Source organism: Clarias gariepinus, chromosome 1 (assembly GCF_024256425.1).
Source record: "Clarias gariepinus isolate MV-2021 ecotype Netherlands chromosome 1, CGAR_prim_01v2, whole genome shotgun sequence".
In the NCBI taxonomy this organism is placed as follows: Eukaryota; Metazoa; Chordata; class Actinopteri; order Siluriformes; family Clariidae; genus Clarias; species Clarias gariepinus.
The window spans coordinates 25,834,546-25,858,126 of record NC_071100.1 but is presented as its reverse complement, the minus strand read 5'-3'; the positions used below and the strand labels follow the sequence as shown (position 1 = coordinate 25,858,126).

At 36.9% G+C, this 23,581-nt stretch overlaps 1 protein-coding gene across 1 annotated transcript; it reads left to right on the top strand.

Moving 5' to 3' along the window:
- Positions 1–558: 558 nt before the first annotated feature.
- On the top strand, positions 559–23,183 carry acap1 (ArfGAP with coiled-coil, ankyrin repeat and PH domains 1). The gene is made up of 23 exons (XM_053480847.1): positions 559–1,204; positions 3,195–3,252; positions 5,460–5,579; positions 6,120–6,173; positions 6,311–6,369; positions 6,974–7,157; positions 8,712–8,756; positions 8,884–8,979; positions 10,257–10,331; positions 10,418–10,530; positions 10,828–10,879; positions 10,998–11,098; positions 11,303–11,414; positions 13,315–13,502; positions 15,355–15,424; positions 15,560–15,654; positions 17,216–17,409; positions 17,652–17,696; positions 18,756–18,928; positions 19,202–19,311; positions 19,935–20,045; positions 20,278–20,336; positions 23,025–23,183. The coding sequence occupies exons 1-23, from the start codon at positions 1,152–1,154 to the stop codon at positions 23,123–23,125; spliced, it is 2,268 nt and encodes a 755-aa protein (XP_053336822.1). The 5' UTR covers positions 559–1,151; the 3' UTR covers positions 23,126–23,183.
- Positions 23,184–23,581: the final 398 nt, after the last annotated feature.

The following is a 23,581-nucleotide window of genomic DNA, read 5'->3' as shown; positions in this document are numbered from 1 at the left end:
TTGGGTGGTGGATCATAAAGCTTGCACTGCTGCCTGCCACAGCCTTATGGTCCCAGGTGTGATCCTGCACTTGGGTTACTGCCTTCTGGGTAAATTCTCATCTTCTGTTTCAAATTTACTTGATTCCTCCCATCTCCCAAAACAATATGCCAGTGTGGGTGGATTGGTCAGGTTAACTTGCCTCTGTGCGTGTGTGTGTGGTCACCTATCATAAGCTGGCATCCCCTCATATAAGCACCTGATCCAATGTCACAGAGAGTAGGATCAATGAGATTGCATATTTTAATCACAGTTGAAGCATTCTATCTAACAAGATTAATAATCATTATCAAGATCATTAGTTAAATGGTTAAAATCTATAGGAGCACACAGCAATGTAAAATTTGAAACAGAGTTTAAATGCTGTACACAGAGGCTCGTTTTCTTGTGTGTTTTGCTAAGTTCTGAGGCGTGATGTCCGGTTCACCGTCAACTTGCGGAAACCCGGAAGCGGAGCGCGTGCTTCGAGCTGAGGGGGGCGGACCAACAAACGACCAACCTAGGCTCAAGAGAGAAAGAGAGAAGAGTGCCTGTAGTGAGGACTGTAATTATTCCCCGAGGAGACGTCATTATAGTTTTTTTTTTAATTCTTATTAGTATTACTCAAAATCAAGATCAGCGCGGTAAATGCGCGTGCACGCAATTAGTCTGGTTAAATAGTCGGAAGTTTGGCGCGCAATGGAGCGAATGATCTCGCGCACTGGATAGGAGAACGACAGCTCTCTTGACGACTCGCACTCGGCGTTTATTTATTTATTTTTATTTATCATATAAACTAGTTGTATTTTATGAATGTATGTATGTATTTCCAGACGGTTTCGGACGTGTGGATAGTAAGGTCAGGTACTTGTTACATAAGTATGAGTTTGGCACATCCGAGGATTCAGCTGGGATTGTGTTTAAGTTTCCAAACGCGCCTGTAAATGCCTCTGTGTGGTTAATTCGGAGAGCCCATAATGAGAGCGACATTTCTGGACACAGTTTAAATAGGACTGATTTTAGGGTGAAATACAGGAGGACAGCTACAGGCTGGTACAGCTCATGACACAAGAAGGAGTAATCATATCTGTCGTTTATTTTTTATTTTTTAAAAACATCATATCACTGACAGAATGACTATCCAGATGGAATTTGAAGAGTGCTTAAAGGACTCCCCAAAGTTCAGGTAAGCCTTTAAATAACTCTGTTAGAGAAACAATGGAAAGGGCTTTCTAATGATACCAAGATCACCTTGCTGGGACAAATATTGGCAAAGGTTCAGGATCTAGAAGGTCACTCCTTAAGACCAGAGTAAATGTGAATTGATAGGTTTAAAACTTCCATTAAATCTCATTAAAGCATGTTTTTAATCAGTTTAACAAACTTCCCCGTCCTTCTAGTTCTTGGTTAATCTTTAGTGCAAATATTCCTCCGTGTTAGTGGCTTTGTCATTATAAATTGTAACTTTGGACTGCAAAGCTTGCTGGAGCTGTTGGTAATACTATTACGATTGCAGTGGAGTGAAACACACACACACGCACACACAAAGTTCCGGGAGGTCCAGACGTCCCGGCGCTGGAAAGAATAGGTTTGGTTAGAGGAAAGGATGAGATTGTGGGGATTGTAAGGACAAAAATTTACTCAACACTGATGACATGGAAAAGCATCTTGTCCCCGATGTATGCTTAAAGTTTTAAGTAGTGTTTTGTTTTAGGAGAAGGACAAATAGGATTTTGATAAATAAAGTTTTGGCTGTGTGTTTGTGGTGGGGACAAAACGGAGGCTCAACTTTTTCATTCCTGCTTAGTCAAATTATAGGTTCATTCGAGCCAAGGAGAGAGTGACTAAAAAGATCTAATACTAGGTTGTAGTTGATGTTGTGTCGGGTGTGGCTGCATTGCACAAAAGTGATGGTGACAGTACTACTGACATCAATTCTTTCCAGCTTGCTTTGATCATTATCTACAATAAATGCAGGATAGTAGCCCTTGTTCAATCATTTAAATTGTTCTCTTCAAGGCCTCTGTGTGGTTAGTTCGGAGAGGGCCCCCCCCCCCCCTCTCACTCACACACACACACACACATTCACCCTTGCCTTGCTGGTGATCATACCCAGCGGAAAGTGTGAGTGTACAGTCCTGTGGATGACATGTTGCAGTTAGATAGAGTTAGAGATGGGGTGGAGTGGGTTATAGAACTAGGTCACAACAAGGAAGAAATCCAGAAATACTCTTTCTTTCTCACATTCTCTCTTTTTCCGTGTTTCTTTCCTTATCTTTCTATGCATTCTACTGTGTTATCTCTTTGGATATGAGTGTCTTGCATTCTTTGTTTTCTGTCAAAGAACCACCAAGACATTTTAAGCAAATATGCATCCTGTCGCAGCCTATTTGGATAGGACAATGGAATGGCTGGAATAGTGATTAAGAAAAGCCTCAGACTTAAACATAATCCAGGCCACTTCTCTATAAAGTGCTGCCTCCCGTTGCTAGGTGATGCCAGTGTGGGGGATGGGAGAGACAGGAAGTAAAGCGATACCAACATGATAAACATGAGACAGGAAGTGTGTTTTTAGGGGTGGATCTCTACGGAAACATCTCGAGTACACTGGTGTATGTAAAAACAAGAAGCTAAGTCAATTAAACATGCCATAGTTATTAATTATAGAGTTGGTATTGTGCAGTGAGGGCTGCCATCACAAACACACAAGCAATGCATTGTAGCTTGCAGTTATCATTCATCGGTTTCCATTATTCTTTCTGTCTAAAAATGTTAAACACAGGCCTGTATATTGCAGAGGGAAAAAATAGCGTTCTTTTTCTCCTCTCGTGCTCTGCTCTTTGCTTGTGTATCTGCGTGAAAGTGCTAGCGGAAGCCACAGGGTCTGAAATACTGTGTGTATGCTCAAAAACCCATGTGCAAGTTAGATGATAGAAGATACTGAGTCTTTCTCTCTCTTTTTCTCTTTCTTTCCTGCACACGCATGTAGATTCATATCCAAGTTATACATAGAAACAAACACATAGCAGCCTTCCTTAATTTACCAGTTTTGTTTGGAATTGTACTGCAAAGGTAGTGAATTTCCTGAAGTGTGTGTGTGAGAGAGAGGGACAGAGAGAAAGAGAGGGAGAATAAAAAACATGCCCTATATGCTTACTATGGTTTTCTGTTATCAGGTCGCAAATTGAGGGAGTAGAGGTGAATGTGAATGAACTGGAGTCACGACTCGAAAAGGTGAGGTGGATCCAGAATGAGTCAAATGATTTTTATTTAAATGAAAGATAAACTGTTGACTGTAAACTTAATGAATCATTGTGTTCCTATTGTCAAATTGCTCCATTTATGAGAAGCGTCACTTTTCCCCTCGTTCCTCTTCAACAGCCCAGTTTGGTGCAAAGAGATAGTATTCAAACATGTTTACATGAACTGAAAGAGGAATTACTATTTCAATGGCTATTTCAATGGCTTTTAACCAGTCCCTTGTCCAATTCCTCATCAAGGTAAAAGTTCTCACTAAGGATAAACTGACTGTGTAAACTTCCATGCTTGCAATGGAGTATATTCATGATATTGTATGCCTGACATCAGACAGTTTAAACTATTTAAGATGTGTATCAGTGTGTCCATGGATCTGTTTGTCTGTGGTTGTGGGTGGATATGTTTTTGTCTGAGTTTATATATATAATATATATATATATATATATATATATATATATATATATATATATATATATATATATGAGCCTTATGTGAGCTTATGTGAGTGATCGATCAGTGAGTCTGTTTAGAACTGCTTGTATTTTTATCATGATGAGTTTCAGAATTATACCTGGATAGTGATTTTCCACATAGAAATGCCAGTATAAATGCTCCAAAATGCATTAAAAACAGATTGCTTAAGACTTCAGTGGGGGGCTGAGAGGACTTAACTATGCCAAGTTATATGCAACTGTAAAGGCATGTGTCTCCCTAAGCCACTTTCAACAAACAAAACCCCTCCTAAGACATTACATCATAACACATGTGGTCCATGACGGCTGAGATGGATACTGTAATGAAATAAAAAATAAAGATTAGCTTTTATAACTTCTAGCTTTTTTAATAATTCAAACAAAAATGAGGAACAAAACAGGAAATTTGTGGTCAGGTGTAACAAGACGATTAAATTTACATAAAGGGCCTGCAGAAAGCATAGGCCTGTAGTGATTAATTTTCTTTTGCTGTATTGCGACATTCAATTTAAGTACATTTAAGTGGGATATCTTTCTGTTGCTGATTTCAGAACTGTTTGAAAATGGTGTAATGGATAAGTATTTATATTTTAGCACTAGAAATTTGGGATAGTATTTTTAAATGTAATTAATTTAAAGCTTGCACTAAATATGGTAAACAGTTTGTACCTATGTATTCTTTCACAATAAATATCTCTGACTTTTAAGAGGACATAGCTAAAATAGCAGATCAGATTATTTTTGCTGTCATGAAGGCCAAGGAACTGACTGTGGAGCCGTAAGATGAAGTTGTTGGAAGGATTTATACATCATAACCTTGTCAGGAGCACCGTGAAAACTGTTATAACAAAGTGGAGAAAAATATGGAACAACACAGATACTACAAAGGCAAAATTGAGTTGGGCATTTGTTAAAGAAGTATCCACAAGTCCAGCTACAGCACTGATTAGGTTACAGAGCTGAAGAAGACTGTTACAGAAAACATGAACGAATTTGGAAAAAGATTCTGTGGTCTAAAGCTAAAGGATAATGTTTGGCACAAACCTAATAAATCATAGCACCACGGAAACTATTTCTATGATGAAGCACATTGGTGGTAGCAATTGTACTGAAGGGTTATATCAAATAACTGACAATTTAGACACAATCTGACCATGTATTTTGTTTATTTTTGCTCAGACCAAAAATGGTCACCAAAGAAACCACAATTGGAAAAAGGATTCCATATTGAGATTCCAACATACTGTTAAAACAACTGTCATAATAAGTATTATAATGGTGTCATTGTAAAGAACTATTTCTAGGATGGAAATATTTATATAGTGAATACAGACAAAGAATACCAGTGATAAAGTTTTATTAGTAAAATAATACTCTTGTAACGCTGGTTCTCTAAATGAAGTAGTGTAAAAGAACTAGCTGTTTTATAATTATCATTTGAGCAGTTTTTTGATGTTTCTAATGAAAACAAAAAAAAAAATCTGATGACGTAAATACTTTATTTAGTTTCAATTCTGTGGAAATTAAAGAAGCAAGGAAAGAAAACACCTCACAATCTGATCATGTAAAACAGCAAATAAAGAGAAGCAAGCATGGGTAGGGGGGGTGAATACTTTCAAGATGCACTGTACATAGTCAGATTTCATTGTGGTTAACTGAAAGCAGATTTCTATAGAAAATATAACCGGGTTAATGTTTGGGTGTGTACAGTTGGTGAAGCAGTGTAATGCTATGCTGGATGCAGGCCGAACATATTGCGTGAGCAGTAAGAGCTTTGTAAGTGGAATCAGGGAGCTTGGATACAACTTCCCTGAAGACACAACAGTGCGGGTGAGTAATCTGTTCAGGTTTAGCATACAACTTCATTATTAAAGAAGAAAAAGAGAGGCATGGCTAAAAAAATGAGCCCTTTCTTTATGCTTAAGGTTAGTACCTTAAAGGTATGCATCGTCTGTTGGAGCATTCTGTGGAGTTGCTGCAGTCTCCTTTTTTATTTATTTATTTATTTATTTTTATTATGGCATGCACAGCTAGTTAGCATTTCACTCTCATAAATTCCACAGCAACCCAGACATCATGGAAAGGCTCGTTCAAATTTAACCACACTGTGTAGCCCACAATAGCATATCAGGATGTGATCATTCGTCATTATTAGCAAGAAAAGGAACTTCAATGTTACTATGACCATATGTTTGGTCAGTAAGTGTTTTGCACATAGCCTGCAGCAACTATACCACAATGTAGATTAGCTATAACAACAGGATGCTCCTTGTATGTGCCATTTTTAGAGCATTTTATAATGAATTTCCTGTCAGTGAGAGTTTAGGTGTCTGTAATGGAGTTGTTGTGTGCTTGTGGTAAACCCTGCAGAAGTGTCTGGAAACATTCTCCAAGAAGCTGTCCACCATCCTCATGGCTCAGGAGGTAAAGCCAAACACACACATTACTCCTTTTCACTGTCGCTGATGGTAACTAACAAAAATGCTCACTTTTTTCAGGATGCGTCTCCATGTTCACTTACCATTTTCTTTCCGTCTGTCTCATCCTCTCTCTCTTGCCAGGAGCTCATTGAAAGCACACAGAGGTCAGTGAAACAGAAGCTGCAGAGTTTTGTGAAAGAGTGAGTAATCTTTTGAAAATCTTAAAAAAAAAAATTAATTTGTGTTCAACTATAGCATATGAGATACATAGATTTTGCATTATTGAAGTGAGTTTATGACTCATGCTGATTTGGTGTAATATACCCTCCCACCTCATCGCTGACCAAGCTGCTGATCTTGCGCAAATGTTTGATCAGTTTAATTTAATAAAATTTGGCTCATTGGTCAAAAGGACCATATGCATTAGTTTCAAACTACATGTATCGATAGGTTGTCATACTGTGAAATATACTGTGTCATCCAATGACCCATGGCTAAAAAATGGAGGAAAAAAAGAACTAAAAAATGAACATATGGTGTTTGACAATGAGATGGAAATCTGAACTTTATGCATAAGAGCATTACTTAGCACAACTTGCACAAAGGCACATAACCTTTTCAATCTGAGTCTGATTTATTAGGGTTATTTCAATCCTGTTGCACTAGTCATGTCTGAGATCCTATCCAGTCAGCTCTACTCAGTGTTTCAGTACTCAGCTTACACTGTCTTTGGTCAGTAATATGAATAGCCCTTGAACATTACATTACATAGGGTCATAAAATTGGTACTTCTGTCTGTTACAGGGATGTGAAACGCTTTAAAGATGCACGCAAGGAATTTGAGCGCAGCAGTGAGACTCTGGAGGCAGCTTTGGGCAGAAATGCTCAGGCCCCTCGGGGAAAGACACATGAGGTTGAGGAAGCCAGTCAAGCCCTTATTCAAGCCCGTAAAGCCTTCAGATCAGGGACCTTGGACTATGTACTGCAGGTACCACATTTCCTGGATGTGAAAATGTTTTATCTTAAACTCAGAACACATAGTTCATCTTAAATCCAAAATGACTGCATATTTATTAGATTTCTTTTATCACACCTGATCCTGCCCATTATCCTGCCCAACATAATGACAGGTTTTCACATAATGGCATTTTAGTACCTATGCACATACAGTTCTCATTAAACAGTGTTCATTCATCTACAGACATAGAGTACTGTGCAAAAGTCTTAAGCCATCCCTCATTTCTTCATATGAAATTAAATTAAAGAAATTGAAACAAATAATTTACTGCAACAGGTTACATAATGCTTAAAGATACAATTGAAAACTTGGTTGTTTATCTAACAGCAGCAACCTCATTTCCCCTCTCGTCTAGTCCAACCATTTAGCATAACCAGTAAAGAAAAAAAAAAAACAGTTTTTCAAATTGTTCTTCCTCTAATTTTAGTCGTAGCCAATTCCCACCTGTCACTGGGGGACTCTCCCATAAAGGCCCCAAGCACCACCAGCGAGGGTGAAGTCTGTCATGAGTTTCCCCTGAGACACATGACACCAATCAGCCAGATGTTTTTGAACCTTTTGCTCGTGTACCATAGGTAGTGGCGTAACAGGAGGAGAGTGCTATCCACTCTTTCGTTTGCTTGAGCTTAAAGATGCCTTACAGTGCTAGAATGCCACCCGTCCCTCCCCTGAGAGAGCTCGGCCAATCAGCTCTCTAGGCTCTCTGGCTGCTAGAGGCTACAGCATCACCTGGGGATTTAGTCAGATATTTTTTCTACTGTGTGGCTTATTAAACAAAAACATTCATATGATGCTTTAAGGCAAACTATGATGAAATGAGGGATGGCTCAAGAATTTTGCACAGTAATGTGTAGACTTTAATAAGTGGGAATTGTTAACTAATTCACACTATCACTATAGATTTGTGCATAGTTTATATATATTGATATAACTTGTAGGACAGACGAAAAATTAACCATTTACTGTAACATCCTGTAAACTTGGTTGGCAGATTAACCCCATATTGGACCAGACACATCATCTCTTATTTATTGCTTGCACAGAGCATTCTGTGTTCTTATTCAATTGTTAGTAAATATATTTAACATGAAAATGTCTGCATTGCCACTGTGTTTCAGTACACCTTTACAAAATGTATATATTTTTAAATTTCTGTCCGTTTTTTATCGGCAACATTTTAAGCAAATCATAAACATGTTTAATTACAGTGGAAACAATGCTTAACATCATATTTCCCCATCTCCTGTTCTCCATAGCAGCTATCCAAATATCTGCACATTACAATTTGCAGATGTCCAAATAATAAAATTAGCCAGACTCCGTACTGTGGATGTAATTGTGTTAGGAAACTTCAGATATTTTACACCTATTTTGAACTCAGGTCTCAGGACTAGGAGAGTGTCACACTAACTACATGATAAACATATGCTAAAACCTCAGCTGTCTTAAATTTTTTTGCTATTATGACTAACTTTTTCTATTCCTCTTTCCTGTATCTCCCCCCTGTCTCTCTCCCCAAATTAGATTAAAGTTATTGAGTCCAAGAAGGAGACTGATATAATGATGTCGGTATGTTTCTTTACGAAGTCATTACTGATGTAATGTTTATTAAATACAAACGGAACAGAATCTGGCCAGAGAAATAACCTAATTCTTTAAAATTTAATCTGTTCCTTTATTTATGTGGTTGAAACAGATGATCTCGCTGATGGAATCCCAGGCTGCCTTCTTCCAGCAGGGTCACCACTCCCTCGCAGAACTAGAGGAATATCGCAAACAACTAAACGATGAGGTAAGAAGCAAAGATCACCAAAAGATGGTTGACCTTTGTACAGATTATTTTTTGATCGATCATTTCTGTGCATGCATGAAATTTATTCTTAACAAGACTATGTTTTTGGGAGAAGGGGTCATGTTTTTTTGCCTGATCAGACACGGTTATGAAAGAAGGCTTTGAGCAACAGCATGAAACAGTGCACGTCAAACATCTAACCACTCCATTGTCTTCCAAATAAATTAGTACTTGGTGGAACTGTTACATTTTTACAAAGTATTGTCATCTGTCTCACATTCATAGATGTTGCTTAATTCTAAGCTATATATATATATATATATATATATATATATATATATATATATATATATATATATAATTAAATAAGCATTGCTGAGATTATTGCTAAATATGGCATTAGAATAATAGTTAACTCCATATTAGCGCCATCAATTTAGAGCCCTAAATTAAGATAAAAGCATTAGATATGAGCTCTCAACTCAACAAATTTCTTCTCTGCTGCAGTGTTTCCTACAGAGGTGGTTATCTAACAAGTAAGTCGTTTGAGACAGGAAGCACAGTCACCTTGTACTGGCCTGTGAAAGCCACAAAACCTGCTACAAAACTTCCTGCCTACACAGGAAATGGTGACAGACTCAGTGCGAGGATTATATTATGGTGCTTCATCTTTTAAGCATAGATGACTTTAAAATTGACATGGACTGTTGTAACAAGCTAGAAAATGATATATTTGATTATTATTGTTATTGAAAAGAGATTTTTTAATATATATATATACAGTATATAACACATGTGAGACAGACCAGAAGAAAAAAATAATATTATGGCTTGATAATATCCAGGAAAAAGGAGGACACTGAGATACTGTTTTATAGGTTTCACTAAAAGAAAAAGATCATCCTCGCTCAAACGAATTGGAAAAATGTGCAACAAAAATTATCAGAAATAATAAGTCAGGCAACTAGATCCTGTGAAATCTTTGAATAAAAAATAAAAAATATATATTTTATTAAATTAAGAGTTAATGAAAATGTATGAGTAATAAGCCTCATAAGCCTTTTGACCTGGACAGGAAACCAAATGTCAACACTTCCTGCTTCCTGTTTGTGGAAGTATTAAAAGCCAAATTCTTTTGCCTTGCAGTTGAATATAGTTAGCTGTAATACATCACCTAAACAAATGTTAAAAAATACATCACCTAAAATCTGTCATATGTTATATGTGCATAAAATAAAGAATGGTCAGGAGAATGACTCTGTCTCTCTCTGTGTCAGTGTACACAACTAGTTTTAAACTGTGCAAGAGAAAAGAGGGACATGGAGCAGAGACATTGTGACATCAAGAAAAAGGTAGTCCCACAGAAACACACATCAAACCACCCAACATTCTGGATCAAATATCATAGTAACGTATTTCTACTGTAATAATGTATCAGGATGAGTCCTATGATGAATCGATCTTGGACTTCAATCCAGACACAAACAGTGGAATTGCCATGGAGGGCTACCTATACAAGAGAGCCAGCAATGCCTTCAAAACATGGAGCAGGTACAAGACAATGCTCTACTTTTTAGATATTTAACATTACCCTTAACATCTGTACACCTATTAGAATGGAATTTAATTTAAATGCTGCAGTCTGTACATGTTTAAAATGTTCTTGTGATCCTAAATGTTGCTATGCAAAGGATCTTGCTAGTTTTTCAGTGCAGGTTTTTTTTATGCAGGGCTTTATAAATGTAGTAACACTGCACATAAATCAGCATAATACTTGTGGTGCTAAATGCTCGTCCCTGATATGGCTGTGTTGGAATGTCATGAATGTTTGCTATCTCATTTTTCTAGGCGTTGGTTTACCATTCAAAAAAACCAACTGGTCTACCAAAAGAAATTCAAAGTAGGTAAAACATAAGTCTGTTTTCATTTTTCTTACTACTGTGTATGTGTACAATAACAGCACTTGTGACTTGACTTGACACCCACAAATGTTCCTTTTATTTTGTTTCTGTGTGTAGGAGCAGCCCACTGTGGTGGTGGAAGACTTGCGCCTGTGCACAGTGAAACCCTGTGCTGAACAGGATAGAAGGTTCTGCTTTGAGGTTGTCTCACCCTCCAAGTGAGTGTGCGTGTGTGATGAGCATGTTTGCTGTGGTGTCAGTTTATTGTGTTTGATGGTCAAGTGTTACTGAAGCTGTAAAAAATATTTTTGTACACACTTTATACATTGCATGTAATTTTAACATTGTCTGTGCATGTTAGTGTTTTGCTATTTAATGTTTAATAAATGCATGATTGTGTGTGTGTGTGTGTGTGTGTATAGGAGTTGTTTATTGCAGGCTGATTCAGAGCGACAGCAGCAGGGCTGGATGAGTGCTGTGCAGAACAGCATTGCTTCAGCATTTCAGGAAAGGAGAGAGGACACATGCAGCCCTGTAAGACGCGCATACACACACACATGCACACAGATACTAGTGTTATGAACACAGTGGATTGGACCAATTGTTATGAACATCATTAGAAATTCAGGGACGTTTCCCAGGCTTAAGTATAATATGAAATTAAAATGACAGAATAATCAAATATGGTTGCATTTGTTTACAATTTGGCATGGAGATGACACATAATTTATTAAATAAAATTGCACAAATGAAGTAAACACATGGTAAATTGTAAATGAAGCACAAAAACATATAATATATGTGTTTATCATATATATAAATAGTAATGTTGACTGGAGGTCCTACAACGGTTGGGAATAAATACACAGGTCACTATTGGCCTCCACGGGCTACAGAGTTCCTAGATAATTAGATTGAATGTATAATAGTTCAATAGATGATCTATTTACATGATTACACTGACAAATATCTCAAGACATCGTACATCAAGTCTTGATCTTTACTACACACTCTATGGCCCTTATTTATCAGACTTATTAACCTATGTGGTCAAATGATAAGAGCATGCATAATTTCCACCGCAAGTTTTTTTTATTCCTCTGTTTCACCTTCTGCTTGTGCTTACACAGGTCAGTGTGTGTACATTTGAGCATATTATTATCTGAAATTGTCAGATTTTGTATTTTACTAAAGTGCAATATTGTCAATAAGTATAGCAGTTACAGTAAATAACATGGTATAAAGTAATAATTAAAAAGGGGGAACTTGTAACAAAATACAGAAAAGATTTGTTTTTGACCAAATTATCAAATGCAATGCTTTTCATCTCAATAGTCCACACTGATCTCTGGATTGGTTTATTTGTTTAGGAATCTTGAATGGACGCTTTAATGAAATCTACATCTAATTCACAAATGAATAAAAACCTACCTGTAAACAGACTTCATCTAATGACCTGCAGAAGTGATTAGAAAATTCCTTCGGGATAAGTGCCTCTAGCTCATCTTTTTTTTTAATTGTACACCTCCATCTCTCCAATCCCCCAATTGTTGAATGGTTTCTTGATTTTTGGCTTACTGGCAGAGCACCTGCATGGTTTTTTTTTGTGCCATATCAGACTGGAATCAGCTTGAAATCAGTTTGTAGTCAGATTGTTTTCATGTAGTCTGAACAGTGAAAAACTACACAGAATCAAATTTGTGCACATTTGAACCATGTAAAGAGGTGGATTGAAATCAGATTTAAATTTGATTCCTATGGTCGTGTCTCACACTCACTTATTTTTAAACTGTCTACATTGGAACCTAATGTAGAAGTTCAAGTCCACATGATCATGTCTTATGGGTTTCATGGTTGAAATACGAGAGGGAATGCCGATATTGTCTGGACGAGACCAGACGCTGATATGACCTGAAGGGTGAGATGTGATATCTCCATTCTTAACTGTCTTGTTATCTGTCTGTTGTTGTAAGTCTCCAGCATTTGACGTAACACAACACACGCGCTACAGTGTACTCATGCCGCCAGTGTCGCTACCACAGCAACCAACACAGTATGTGGGATTTGGGCTGCCATTCAGAACAAAGCCAAATGTGATCTGATCACTTTCAAATAACAGTGTGGACAGTCACTCCTAAAGATCAGATTTGTGGTCTGTCTAATCAGATTTGCCTGCAGCTTGAGCAAGGCATTAGAGCTACATTTTGGGTAAATTACATATGTTCTGTATAAAGCAGAAATTTGAGGTTTGTTTGCTTATGTTTTCACTGAGCTAAAGCTGGTTCATAATTCATGCTGTAATCATCTAACAATCTTAATCAAATTCATTACATCATATCATTTACAGAGATCTGCTCTCATTTCTGTTTTGACATGAGACTCAATCTCAGTATATACATGTATGATGATTATAAGGTGTGTATGTTTGTGACAGAGGGAGCGCTGCAGCTCTATGTCAGGCAGTTTGAATCAAGGTGTCGAGCGAAAGGACTGTAAAGCCTTGGAGGAGGTGCAGGCTATACCTGGGAACAACCAGTGCTGTGACTGTGGAGAACCAGGACCGGACTGGGCCTCCATTAATCTGGGCATAACACTCTGCATCACCTGCTCTGGAATACACAGGTAATACAAACGATGACACGCGAGGCTCACACAAAGTACGTATGCAATGGTATTTGCATTCATATGTAAAAAATATGCTCCAAGCTACAGTACATGTCCGAGCATTTTACAGTACATTTACAAATGAACACCTGCTGTGTATTATTACTTTATATTAACTTAAAAAACCTATCATGTTATGTTAAACTTTTAAATCTCATAGCACACAGATATACCAGGGACTGATTTAGGATCATACTATCTGATGTCACCCAAATGAGAATGAGTTCCCTGTAGAGCCTGGTACCTCTAACAGTTTCTTCCTGTTTTCATCTACCGTCACACTTGGCCTGATCATCACGGTCAATATGTTAGTCATGGTCTATTACTTTTTTATTTTTTTACATGTCCTAATTTACTGTTTCTATTTAATTTAATTGTGATAATGACATAACATGTAATTAAATTGAATTGAATTAACTTTCATAGAGAGCTAATGTCTATGTGCTGTATATGTAAAAATAGAAGTCAATATGGAAACCAGAACACATTTTGTTTAAATTGAAATCCAACACTACTGCAATACTATATTTTTCACACAAACAATTAGACAATCATTTTTCATTTGGGCAGTCATGTAAACTGCAGCGAAACAAATCATAAACTATTTTATAAGCTAGTTTATAGTGAACTGTCAAAAAGTGAGCAAACTATTCAAACAATTCAGTGGCAGTTTAAAAATAGCCAATCACCAAAAACCAATGATTTGCTTGCGTGTCAGAGCCTCACTCTAGCGTTCGATGCAGTAACAATATGGTGTAATCATGGTAGTTATGACAAAAAGCTTTGTTGTGCGTATGTCGTTTAGTGCAAGATGCATGTGGAAACTTCTTTTTAACCCTCAAAGTTTTGCGTTTTTTTTTTTTTGTTCACAAAGCTAAAGGGTAACATTAAAGCTTTGTTCGGATATTTTGAAGTTAAAACTCTGTGCCCCAGATGCTGTAAATGAGCTAAAAAGGATATCGACCACACACATCCAGAAGGTGGAGGTATCTCTAAGTGTCTGTCAGTTAAGGCACTCTGCCTCTTTCACTATCATTCAGGGGTTCTAGTACGAAACCGAACAGTTTCAAAACAGCTAACATCCTTTACCTTTTACCAAAATGTTGGCAACATGGTATATGTATATTTAAAGACTCGCACAATCCTGCAACAAACAACATTTAGGGATGTCTTGCCTTATAGAACTTTTTGGTCCTTCAAAAAATTGAACATATAAAGGTACTGTACAGGTACAAAATAAAAACTTCAATAACATGCACACATTTTATTTAGTTTATTTGTTCATTTATTTTATTTTTTGCACAAGACCCAGAAGTGTTGCTGAAAAAGGTTTATGTAAATCATGCGAATGTCTTTAAACTGTTGTTCTGTGTGAATTCTAATTTGATTTAGAGTTTAGTGCCAATTCATATCTATTGTTTGCAAAATCTGTTACAGTTTGCTTGCTTCTCTTTTGAGTTTATCAGCCATATTTCTTCCTCAAATATTATAACAATCCTTAGTCCAGTCACTAAGCACGCCTTTCCTGAAATGTTTGTGACACATGCGCATATTAAAATAAATTCAGTACTTTAAACACATTTTAAATGTTAATTAGTGCTTAATTATTCAGTTATTAAAATGTATTTATTGCGATTCTTTGGAGTAAAATATGACCACCTTTAGTCAACTTTGTAGTGTATTTTGTGTTTATATCACTACATATAAATTTAGGTGTATATTAATAGATTTCTTTTTTTTTTTTTATATTCATTCTGATGCACATTATCATCCAATCACTAACAGACACCTATCTCTTCTGTCTCTGTAGGAGTCTGGGTGTCCATTTCTCTAAAGTACGCTCTTTAACCTTGGACTCGTGGGAGCCTGAACTTATAAAAGTAAAAAGAAAACACACCAGAAAAAACATTTCACAGTGTCATGTCAGTGTTTGAGGTGTGACCTTGATTATTCACACTTTTACACAGTGATCCACACTCACTCTCTTCCTTGTCTTTCCGGCTCTTTCTGTGTAGCTGATGTGCGAGTTGGGAAACACTGCTATCAACCGGATCTACGAGGCACGCATTGATGAGATTACGATAAAGAAGCCACACCCTTCCAGTCCCAGGTACTTGGTGTATCCTGTATTATACTCTGCTTCACCCATCACACCCCAACATGGGTTCAGTGCAAAACAGTGATGGTTGAATCTGAATATGAATCATCTGTACCCTTTTGAGTATAGTTCCTATTTAATAATGGTACCTATAATGTTATTACGTGTTTACTGGGGAGTGTGAGAGGTGACATCATTTCCTATGTCGCTCTAGAGGTAAAAAAAAAAAAAAAAATAACAACAACAACAACACAAAACCGTTATTTTTATGTCCAAGTTATCATTTACAAATGAATTAAAGAGACATTAAGCAGACCAGCAAACAGAACATCTCAGTGTCCTTAAATACTGCTGTGCTTTACAGTGTGTAAGAAAAGCAGTGTCTTTAAATGGCGGATAGCAGAAGATATAAGTGAGGAATCATGATGATGTGTTTGCTGTGTTTGCTAGTTGAGCAATCGTAAATTTAAGACTTTACTAATATTTAATTGTTTTCATGTGTGGACTGTTACAGTGCCCTCTGCTGCCTTCTCACTTGCATTACAAGACACACATTATCACATGAAAATTTTTTTCTTTATGCTTTCCTCCCCTGCATGCATATCAGAGAGACATGGCAGGTAACAGTGATACAAGCTGTTGCTGGCATGAATATCAATAAATACACTATGTGAATTTGAGCACGAGTTTAAATTTTAAATATTGCTGTTTAAAATACAGGGTGTCCCAAAAAACTTGACATCATTTTAAAATATGAATGTCTAAGTAACTACATGTCCTAGGCAAACGAAATTAAATAGGCTTTATGTTGAAAAATAAACGATTTAGTTTAAATAAAAGATAAAAGTATTTATTACACTCCCAACAGCATATTCAAACGTGTGTGTAATTAATATATATATATATATATATATATATATATTACACTATTACACACACGTATATATGTGTGTGTGTGTATATATATATATATATATATATATATATATATATATATATATATTAATTACACACACGTTTGAATATGCTATATATATATATATATATATATATATATATATATATATATATATATATATATATACACACGTGTGTGTGTGTGTGTGTGTGTGTGTGTGTGTGTAATATATATATTATAACCAATTTTCCAAAGCTTCACAAATGCTTAATACGTGCACCGCCTGTGACACGACACACGTCAAGTCGGTAGTCCAGCTCCTACAAAAACACACTGTACAATATCTTGCTTAACATTTTCCAGCGCCTCCATGATTGTCTCAGTTCCTATAGTCTTGTTAGAAGAGGTGGGATAAAGCCCAGTTCTTTCACATATCCCCATAGAAAAAAAAAATCACAAAGTGTCAAATCACGTAAACGTGGTGGTAATTTCAACAGCACATTGTCACTATCACTGGCTAATCATTTGGTTAGTTTTTACAGATCTCTACGAAATTGTCAAATTTTTTGGGACACCCTGTACAATAAGCATATATTATGAAGATGTTAATAGAAGGTGGCTGATTGCATGTTTTGTTACAGACTGTTAGACTGCATTGTTCTATCCTTTCCTTAGGCAGGATAAAGAGTCGTGGATACGTTCAAAATATGTGGAGAAAAAATTTATCCACAAGCTTCCTGAAACAGGGCGTGGGACCCCGCTGCGTCGCTCCAGTGCACGCCGTCATCGATCAACGACACAAGACAAACTGAGCCAACGTCCTCCCCTTAAGCCTAAACCCAGCAGAGCCACTCTGGCACGAAACACAGGTTATATATACAAAGATACATGTATGCACACACACTTCACTTGTGAATATAAATACACCATGTTTTATATCAAACGTTGCAAGAGGTTAAGAGGCTATTGTTGACTGTGTATTTTCTGTATTTAAGTTTCTGTCCAACACAAACAAAAACTGTTTAAATTAAAAATGTACGATGTGTAAAGATATCTGTGGTGCTTCAGATAAATACTCAAGTGAAGAACTTTTATGTGTTGTTTTTTGCAGGCTTGACCCCAAGTGAAATAATGAACAGTACTGGCTCTTCCAAAGGTCTCTCTCTCCCTACTCTCTCTCTCACACTCACACACACACACACACACATATATACACATACACAGATAAATCACATGCACAATTGTTTTGTTTTTGTTGTGTTATTATTTTTATTATTGCTTTGTAAAGTACCGCATTTGGTATAGTACTTATACTGATTTAGTCATTGCTGTGAAAAATAAGTCAAGCCCGAAAACTAGAATGATTAGTGCTATGTATTTATATTGACTTAAGTTGTAATATTTAGGAAGTTTTAAAATATCCCTGTAGGTATTTTACATTTTTTTTTAAACATGTCATGAGGATGAGTACATGTCCTTTGCATTCCAGTTGAATGCAAAAAAAAAAAAAAACTGAATTACTTAATTTCTCTCAATGTGCAAATGGTCAATTCCAAAATACAGGCTCTTGAAAGAGTTTATGTTGTTTTATGCAAACTATGCACCACTATGCAGACTTTGTTGTGAAATTTCCTCAGAAATTGCAAGTTCCAGAAAAATATTTACACTAAGCCTTTTTCAAAGCAATCTGTAGCTCACATGTCCATGTTTCATACTCTTCTGACCAAGATGAAATGTATTCATGTTTGACAAATAATTATGAAATCACATTGACAAAAAAATATATAAAATTATTCAGATAATAGATTAGAATAGATTGGACTATAAGATTTTTATGCAAAATGCAACAAAAGAAAAACTTGTGTATTTTTACACACTTCCCTGTAGATTTAGCTAAAACGAGTGAGATGCAATTACTGAGTAGGATTTGTTTCACTGTATGCTTTAACACACAAATGTTAATGTTCTTTTGGGTTTATAGAAATGTTTATACTTATTTGAGAAAGTGTATAAAAAAATTAAAAAAGTTAAAATTGGAACAACACAGAAGAAGCTATTCTTTTGTTGTTTGCTTTAGGCATCACAGTTTTACAAAAAATGGTTCATTTTATTATTTAATTTGTCACGTAACATTAACATATTGATATTCCAATAGATTTATCACACAGAAGACGTCCTGTCTAAACTCCCTCTTACTCTGCATGTGTGTGTGTAGATGAGGAAGAGGAGGAGGATTTGAGTGGTCTTCACCCTGGCGCTCTTCTGTACCGCTCTGCATCACTCCAGCATTTTCCCGTTATGGCCGATGCTCTAGCTCACGGGGCTGATGTTAATTGGGTTAACGTAAACGAGGAGAGCAAAACACCACTCATACAGGCAGCGACTGTGGTGAGTGCACATATATGTGAGAGCGAGTGATTATAAGAAAGTGTGCGAGTGTTTATTTGTGCAGTTTGAGGTGTCGGCGTCATGAGCAAAGCAGAAAAAAATGTAACGTGGGCTTTGCAGTTGTGGTGTAACAGGAAGTAGCACTGACATTTGACCAGTGTGAAAGTGCGTATTGTGGGGTAGGCTGTTTGTGTCTGTTTAAAATGCACACATTTGTGTGTAATCAGGTTATTTAGAGTATAAGGCCTTAAGAGCATATCTTTGTCTCTGCAGAATTCTTTGGCAGCATGTGAGTTCTTGCTGCAGAACGGTGCAAATGTTAACCAGGCTGACTCGAACGGGAGAGGACCCTTACACCATGCTACTATACTGGGACATACAGGGTATACGCATGCACACGCGCCCACACATGCCCACACGCGCCCACACATGCCCACACGCGCCCCCACACATGCATATGCATTTTTTTTTTTTTATAATGACAATTAAGATAATGAGAATAGTTTACTATTTAATGCAGTGAAATGGCTCTACAAAAGATCAATATTTAGTATGCTTAGAATAATTGCTTTATTCTTGAAAACTTGCTGGATCCGACTGAGCATAGAGTCAAAAAGGCGTCTGTACGTCTCTGGTGTCACTTGCTTAATCCATGCCGGCTTGATTGCTTCCTGAAAATCACATACAGAAGATAATTTCTTGACTGCTTTCTTCACCCTTGTCCAACAGTTTTAGGTTTAGGTCTACAGATGGCCCAGACCATGGTTAAAGAAGTTTATAACATTGTCATGTAACCAGTTTACACTAGTTTTTAGTAACACAAATCTAGATTGTCGATAATTTATTAGTGAAGTCGCCTGTTTTGTGCACATGACATGTTGTCTTAATGCTTTCGGCCAATAATGTACCCACACTACAAAGCTCTAACTCTATTGTAGTCCAACAGATCTTTAACCTCCTCAATTCCTAGTATTTGACAGCTGTGTGTGTGTGTGTGTTGTGCCAGGCTGGTGTGTTTGTTTCTGAAAAGAGGTGCTGACTACAACAAAAAGGATGTCAGCCAAAAAGACCCAATCACCATAGCTGTAGAGAGTGCCAACGCTGATATTGTTACACTGTAAGTCAAGAAGTGGTTTTAAGTATTATAATTTTTTCATCCTGTCTTGTGGTTATTAATTACCACTTCATTCTGGGAAAATGTCATCTATCTTAACCTTTGCAAATGAGAGCTCTCACTAAGTAATAACAAAGTGAATCATAACCATTAGAACATAATTTCAGTCCGAGCAAGATGTTAAAAGTTAATATATATAAATGATGACTAAATATATTTTTCCTTTTCTTCACAGCCTCCGAATAGCCAAGATGAACAAGGAGATGCGGGAGATGGACGGCTTCGCTCAATCAGGTCTCTCTGAGGGGCTGGGTGGTGCTGGGGGAGGCGGGCCTGGGGATCTTATTGGTCAGACCAAGAAAAGCTTTCAGGCCTTGAAAAACCATCTTAGTGGTTGGGGTTTAGGAGGGCAGAACGAATAGGTGACCCATTTCTTCAGCCGAATCAGAATTATGTGTCATGCTGATTGAAGTTCTGTACTTCTTCAGGGGATATGTGCAAATAGCTGGGTGATATGATGGTATATAAAAACTGTGATGTTAGAAGATTGTGCTTATCATCAGTACTGTTAGTACTGTGCAAAAGGTACTGTGTCTTAGGCACATGCAAATAAATTCCCTAGAGCAAGGATGTCTTCAACAAGGGAAAAACCTATAAAGTCCAGTAAAAAGTAATTAATTATACAAAGTCAGTATTTGATGTGTCAGCATTTTGAGGAATTGTTAGTGGTGGGTACATTTTATGAAGTTTTTAAGGAAATTAGCTACCAAGTCTAATGAGCATTCTGCAGAACAACTTTTGCAAGTATGCAAACCCAGCAGCTTCCATTTTGTTTTTCATCTAAGAAGTGGTTGCTTATATAATGTGCTGATTCTTTTCTGGCATAAAAATATTTTTATAGTAGTCCCAAAATAAAAATAATAGGAAAAGTTTCTACTAAGAAACACATGGTGTCTAAGACTTTTGCACAGTACTATAAGTATACATGAGAGCATTCTATCATATAATGTCTTCTAAATTTCCAAGATATTTAATTTGCCTAGGCTGTGTTAGCCAGCATCCAGAACTAAGGTGATAAAATGTTTATGGTCCTATCCCCTAAACAAGTGACGCCAGGAATATTTAGGTCAGCAGAATGTCTACAGCTGTGTGGAGTGAAGGAAAAGCCGAAGTGTTTAGTTGGTTTATTGTAAATACAATTCCCAGTATAGCCAGCAGGAGACATCACTGCTCCTTTAAATCCAGACGTTGGGTATGTATTTCCCGTTAAATAATTTGTTCAAGGATGTAATCATCTTTGTTGTCAATTTGGTAACCTAAAAAATGCTTAAAATATCATTGAATCATTTTGCCCCATCTCTCAATTCTGTGCGTTGTGTAAAACATTTCAAGCAAACAAAGTCAACATTGTTTTACTGTGAATCAAGAGAATGCTGGACAGAATTACTATATTGTAGATTATTATCCTTCGACCAGCACAGAAAGCTATTAAACCTTTAGTTCTTGTGTAAAATAATATAAATATTTAATATGTATAATTTAAGCCCTGTATAATTGTACATAGTCCATATATATAGTTATGTACATTATGTAAATATGAATAAATCCTAATGGTATGTTTACATGAGGTTCGGAATAGGGGAACAAAGTCAAAAAAGGGATAATGTCACATAGTCATAAGCTGCTGTTTCATGCTTCTAATGCACTTTTTTTTTTGGTGAAAAGCAATAGAGAAACATGCTGAAGCATTGTGGGCTGTCCTACTAGCAGATGCTTCTTAAGCACGCACTTGGGGAAATATTTGCAGTTTTGCTGACTTCTTATTGTTTGCCAAGAAGCTTCATAATGGCAGCTTGTCTCTATGTCAGTGTCTCTCTGTGTAAATGTTTGTCTCGCTGTCTCTGTGCGTATGTTTGTGTTTGTCCTGAGATGGACGGCCAAGTTTCCATGCTTGCAGTGTGTGTCATCTGCGCTGCGTCACAGGTAATCGATCCTGCGAGGTGTTGCGCCTTTACTTCCCTTTCCTTCCTTTTCCTCCAGCTTATCTGTAAAAGCTGAACTAATAATAAACTGACACAATGCTAATATTAGACCTCTGAGTATTGGTTAATATCTGGTACTGACATCCTTAAAATAGCCCGGCTGAATTCTTTACAAACCTGTGATGACGTCTCTGTCAGTGCACCAACAAATCCGATCCAGTATTGGTCTAGGATTTTAGACCAGTATTGTTAAGGAATGATACTAAATGACGGATCGGTACATCACTGCATGGTGCCTTTCTGCCTCTCAATGTATGTTGCATGCTGCTTTAGAGATGCTTTTTTTGACGCTAACATTTAATACAACATCTGTTGTATTAAAGAGCATGTTGAATGTGTGTCTTTGTCTGTGTTAGCATTTGCATCTGAATGTCTGCATGTTTTTATAATTGTGTTCATTTTTGTGTCATTGACATACTGACAATCAGTAACAGAAGACTACAATATGAAGGTTGAGATGTTGCTTAATGTGTGCTGGCGGAGTGTTTTACAAGGCAGATGGGAGTATCAGATGTTTAGAGTATGAAGCATGCAGTGAATTGGATGCAATGAGGAAGAAAGCACTAGTGTATCATTCTATTGACTGTATAACTTCAGTCCTCGTGGCACTCTGCAAGCAGATAAAAAAAACCATATATAGTCTCTCCATCCAACACACCTGATTTAACTCTTTACCAAGCTTTTGGACTTGGTGTCAGGTTTGAAATGGGGAGAGGTTTGTTGGATAGTTGAGGAAATAAAAGTCTATGCAGGGGCATCAGTAGAAAGGGAGCTGTGAAGCCCACTGGAGTGTGTTTAAATGTTCATTATAAATTTGATATTTAAACACATTGCGAAATTGATCATGCTAAATAGTTCAATCCCTTCTGTTTCTTTTCAATCCAACCCCCACCCCCCACCCCCCACCCTCATTCCTTCTTGTCTCTCTGACTGTCTGCAGGTGATGAGACCTATCAAGATATCTTTAGGGATTTCTCTCAAATGGCTTCCAACAACCCTGAGAAGCTGAAACGACGCAGTGCTGATATCAAAACCCCATAACCAGAAGATGCAAGATTGTACCAGTTCTCTTATTATTCTCTCACACATGTGCTGGAAGTGTATTGATTTTTTTTTTTTTTTTTTTTTTTTGCCTTGTGATCACTTGACTGTGACACAAAAAGTGAAAACAGTTCTAAATGTTATAAGCTGTTTTATCACCTTGATCTTAGTTCCTGAGCCCCATTATGATTACTAGGCCAGTGGGTGCAGATCATCTGAGTTTATCAGTGTGCAAAAAGTGCAACAAAAAAAAACACTGCTTAAGTTTTAGCTTTGCTCACCAGTGATCACCAGTGTTTTCCTTCACTGCACTGGTATTAGGACTATGCAATAGCCGGTTAACTCTTGGTTTTATCGTCCCATCATTCTGATCATGTTTTTTTTTTTCTTTCTTTTTTTCCTTTTTATCTGAAGTAGTACAGAGCAATTCTGTTATATGTTTTGAGAGATATCGGC

Coding starts and splice junctions, on each gene's coding strand:
- acap1 (XM_053480847.1), top strand. CDS start 1,152: ATGACTATCCAGATGGAATTTGAAGAGTGCTTAAAGGACTCCCCAAAG. Junction 18,929..19,201: donor TCATACAGGCAGCGACTGTG/GTGAGTGCACAT, acceptor TTGTCTCTGCAG/AATTCTTTGGCAGCATGTGA. Junction 20,046..20,277: donor AACGCTGATATTGTTACACT/GTAAGTCAAGAA, acceptor TTTTCTTCACAG/CCTCCGAATAGCCAAGATGA.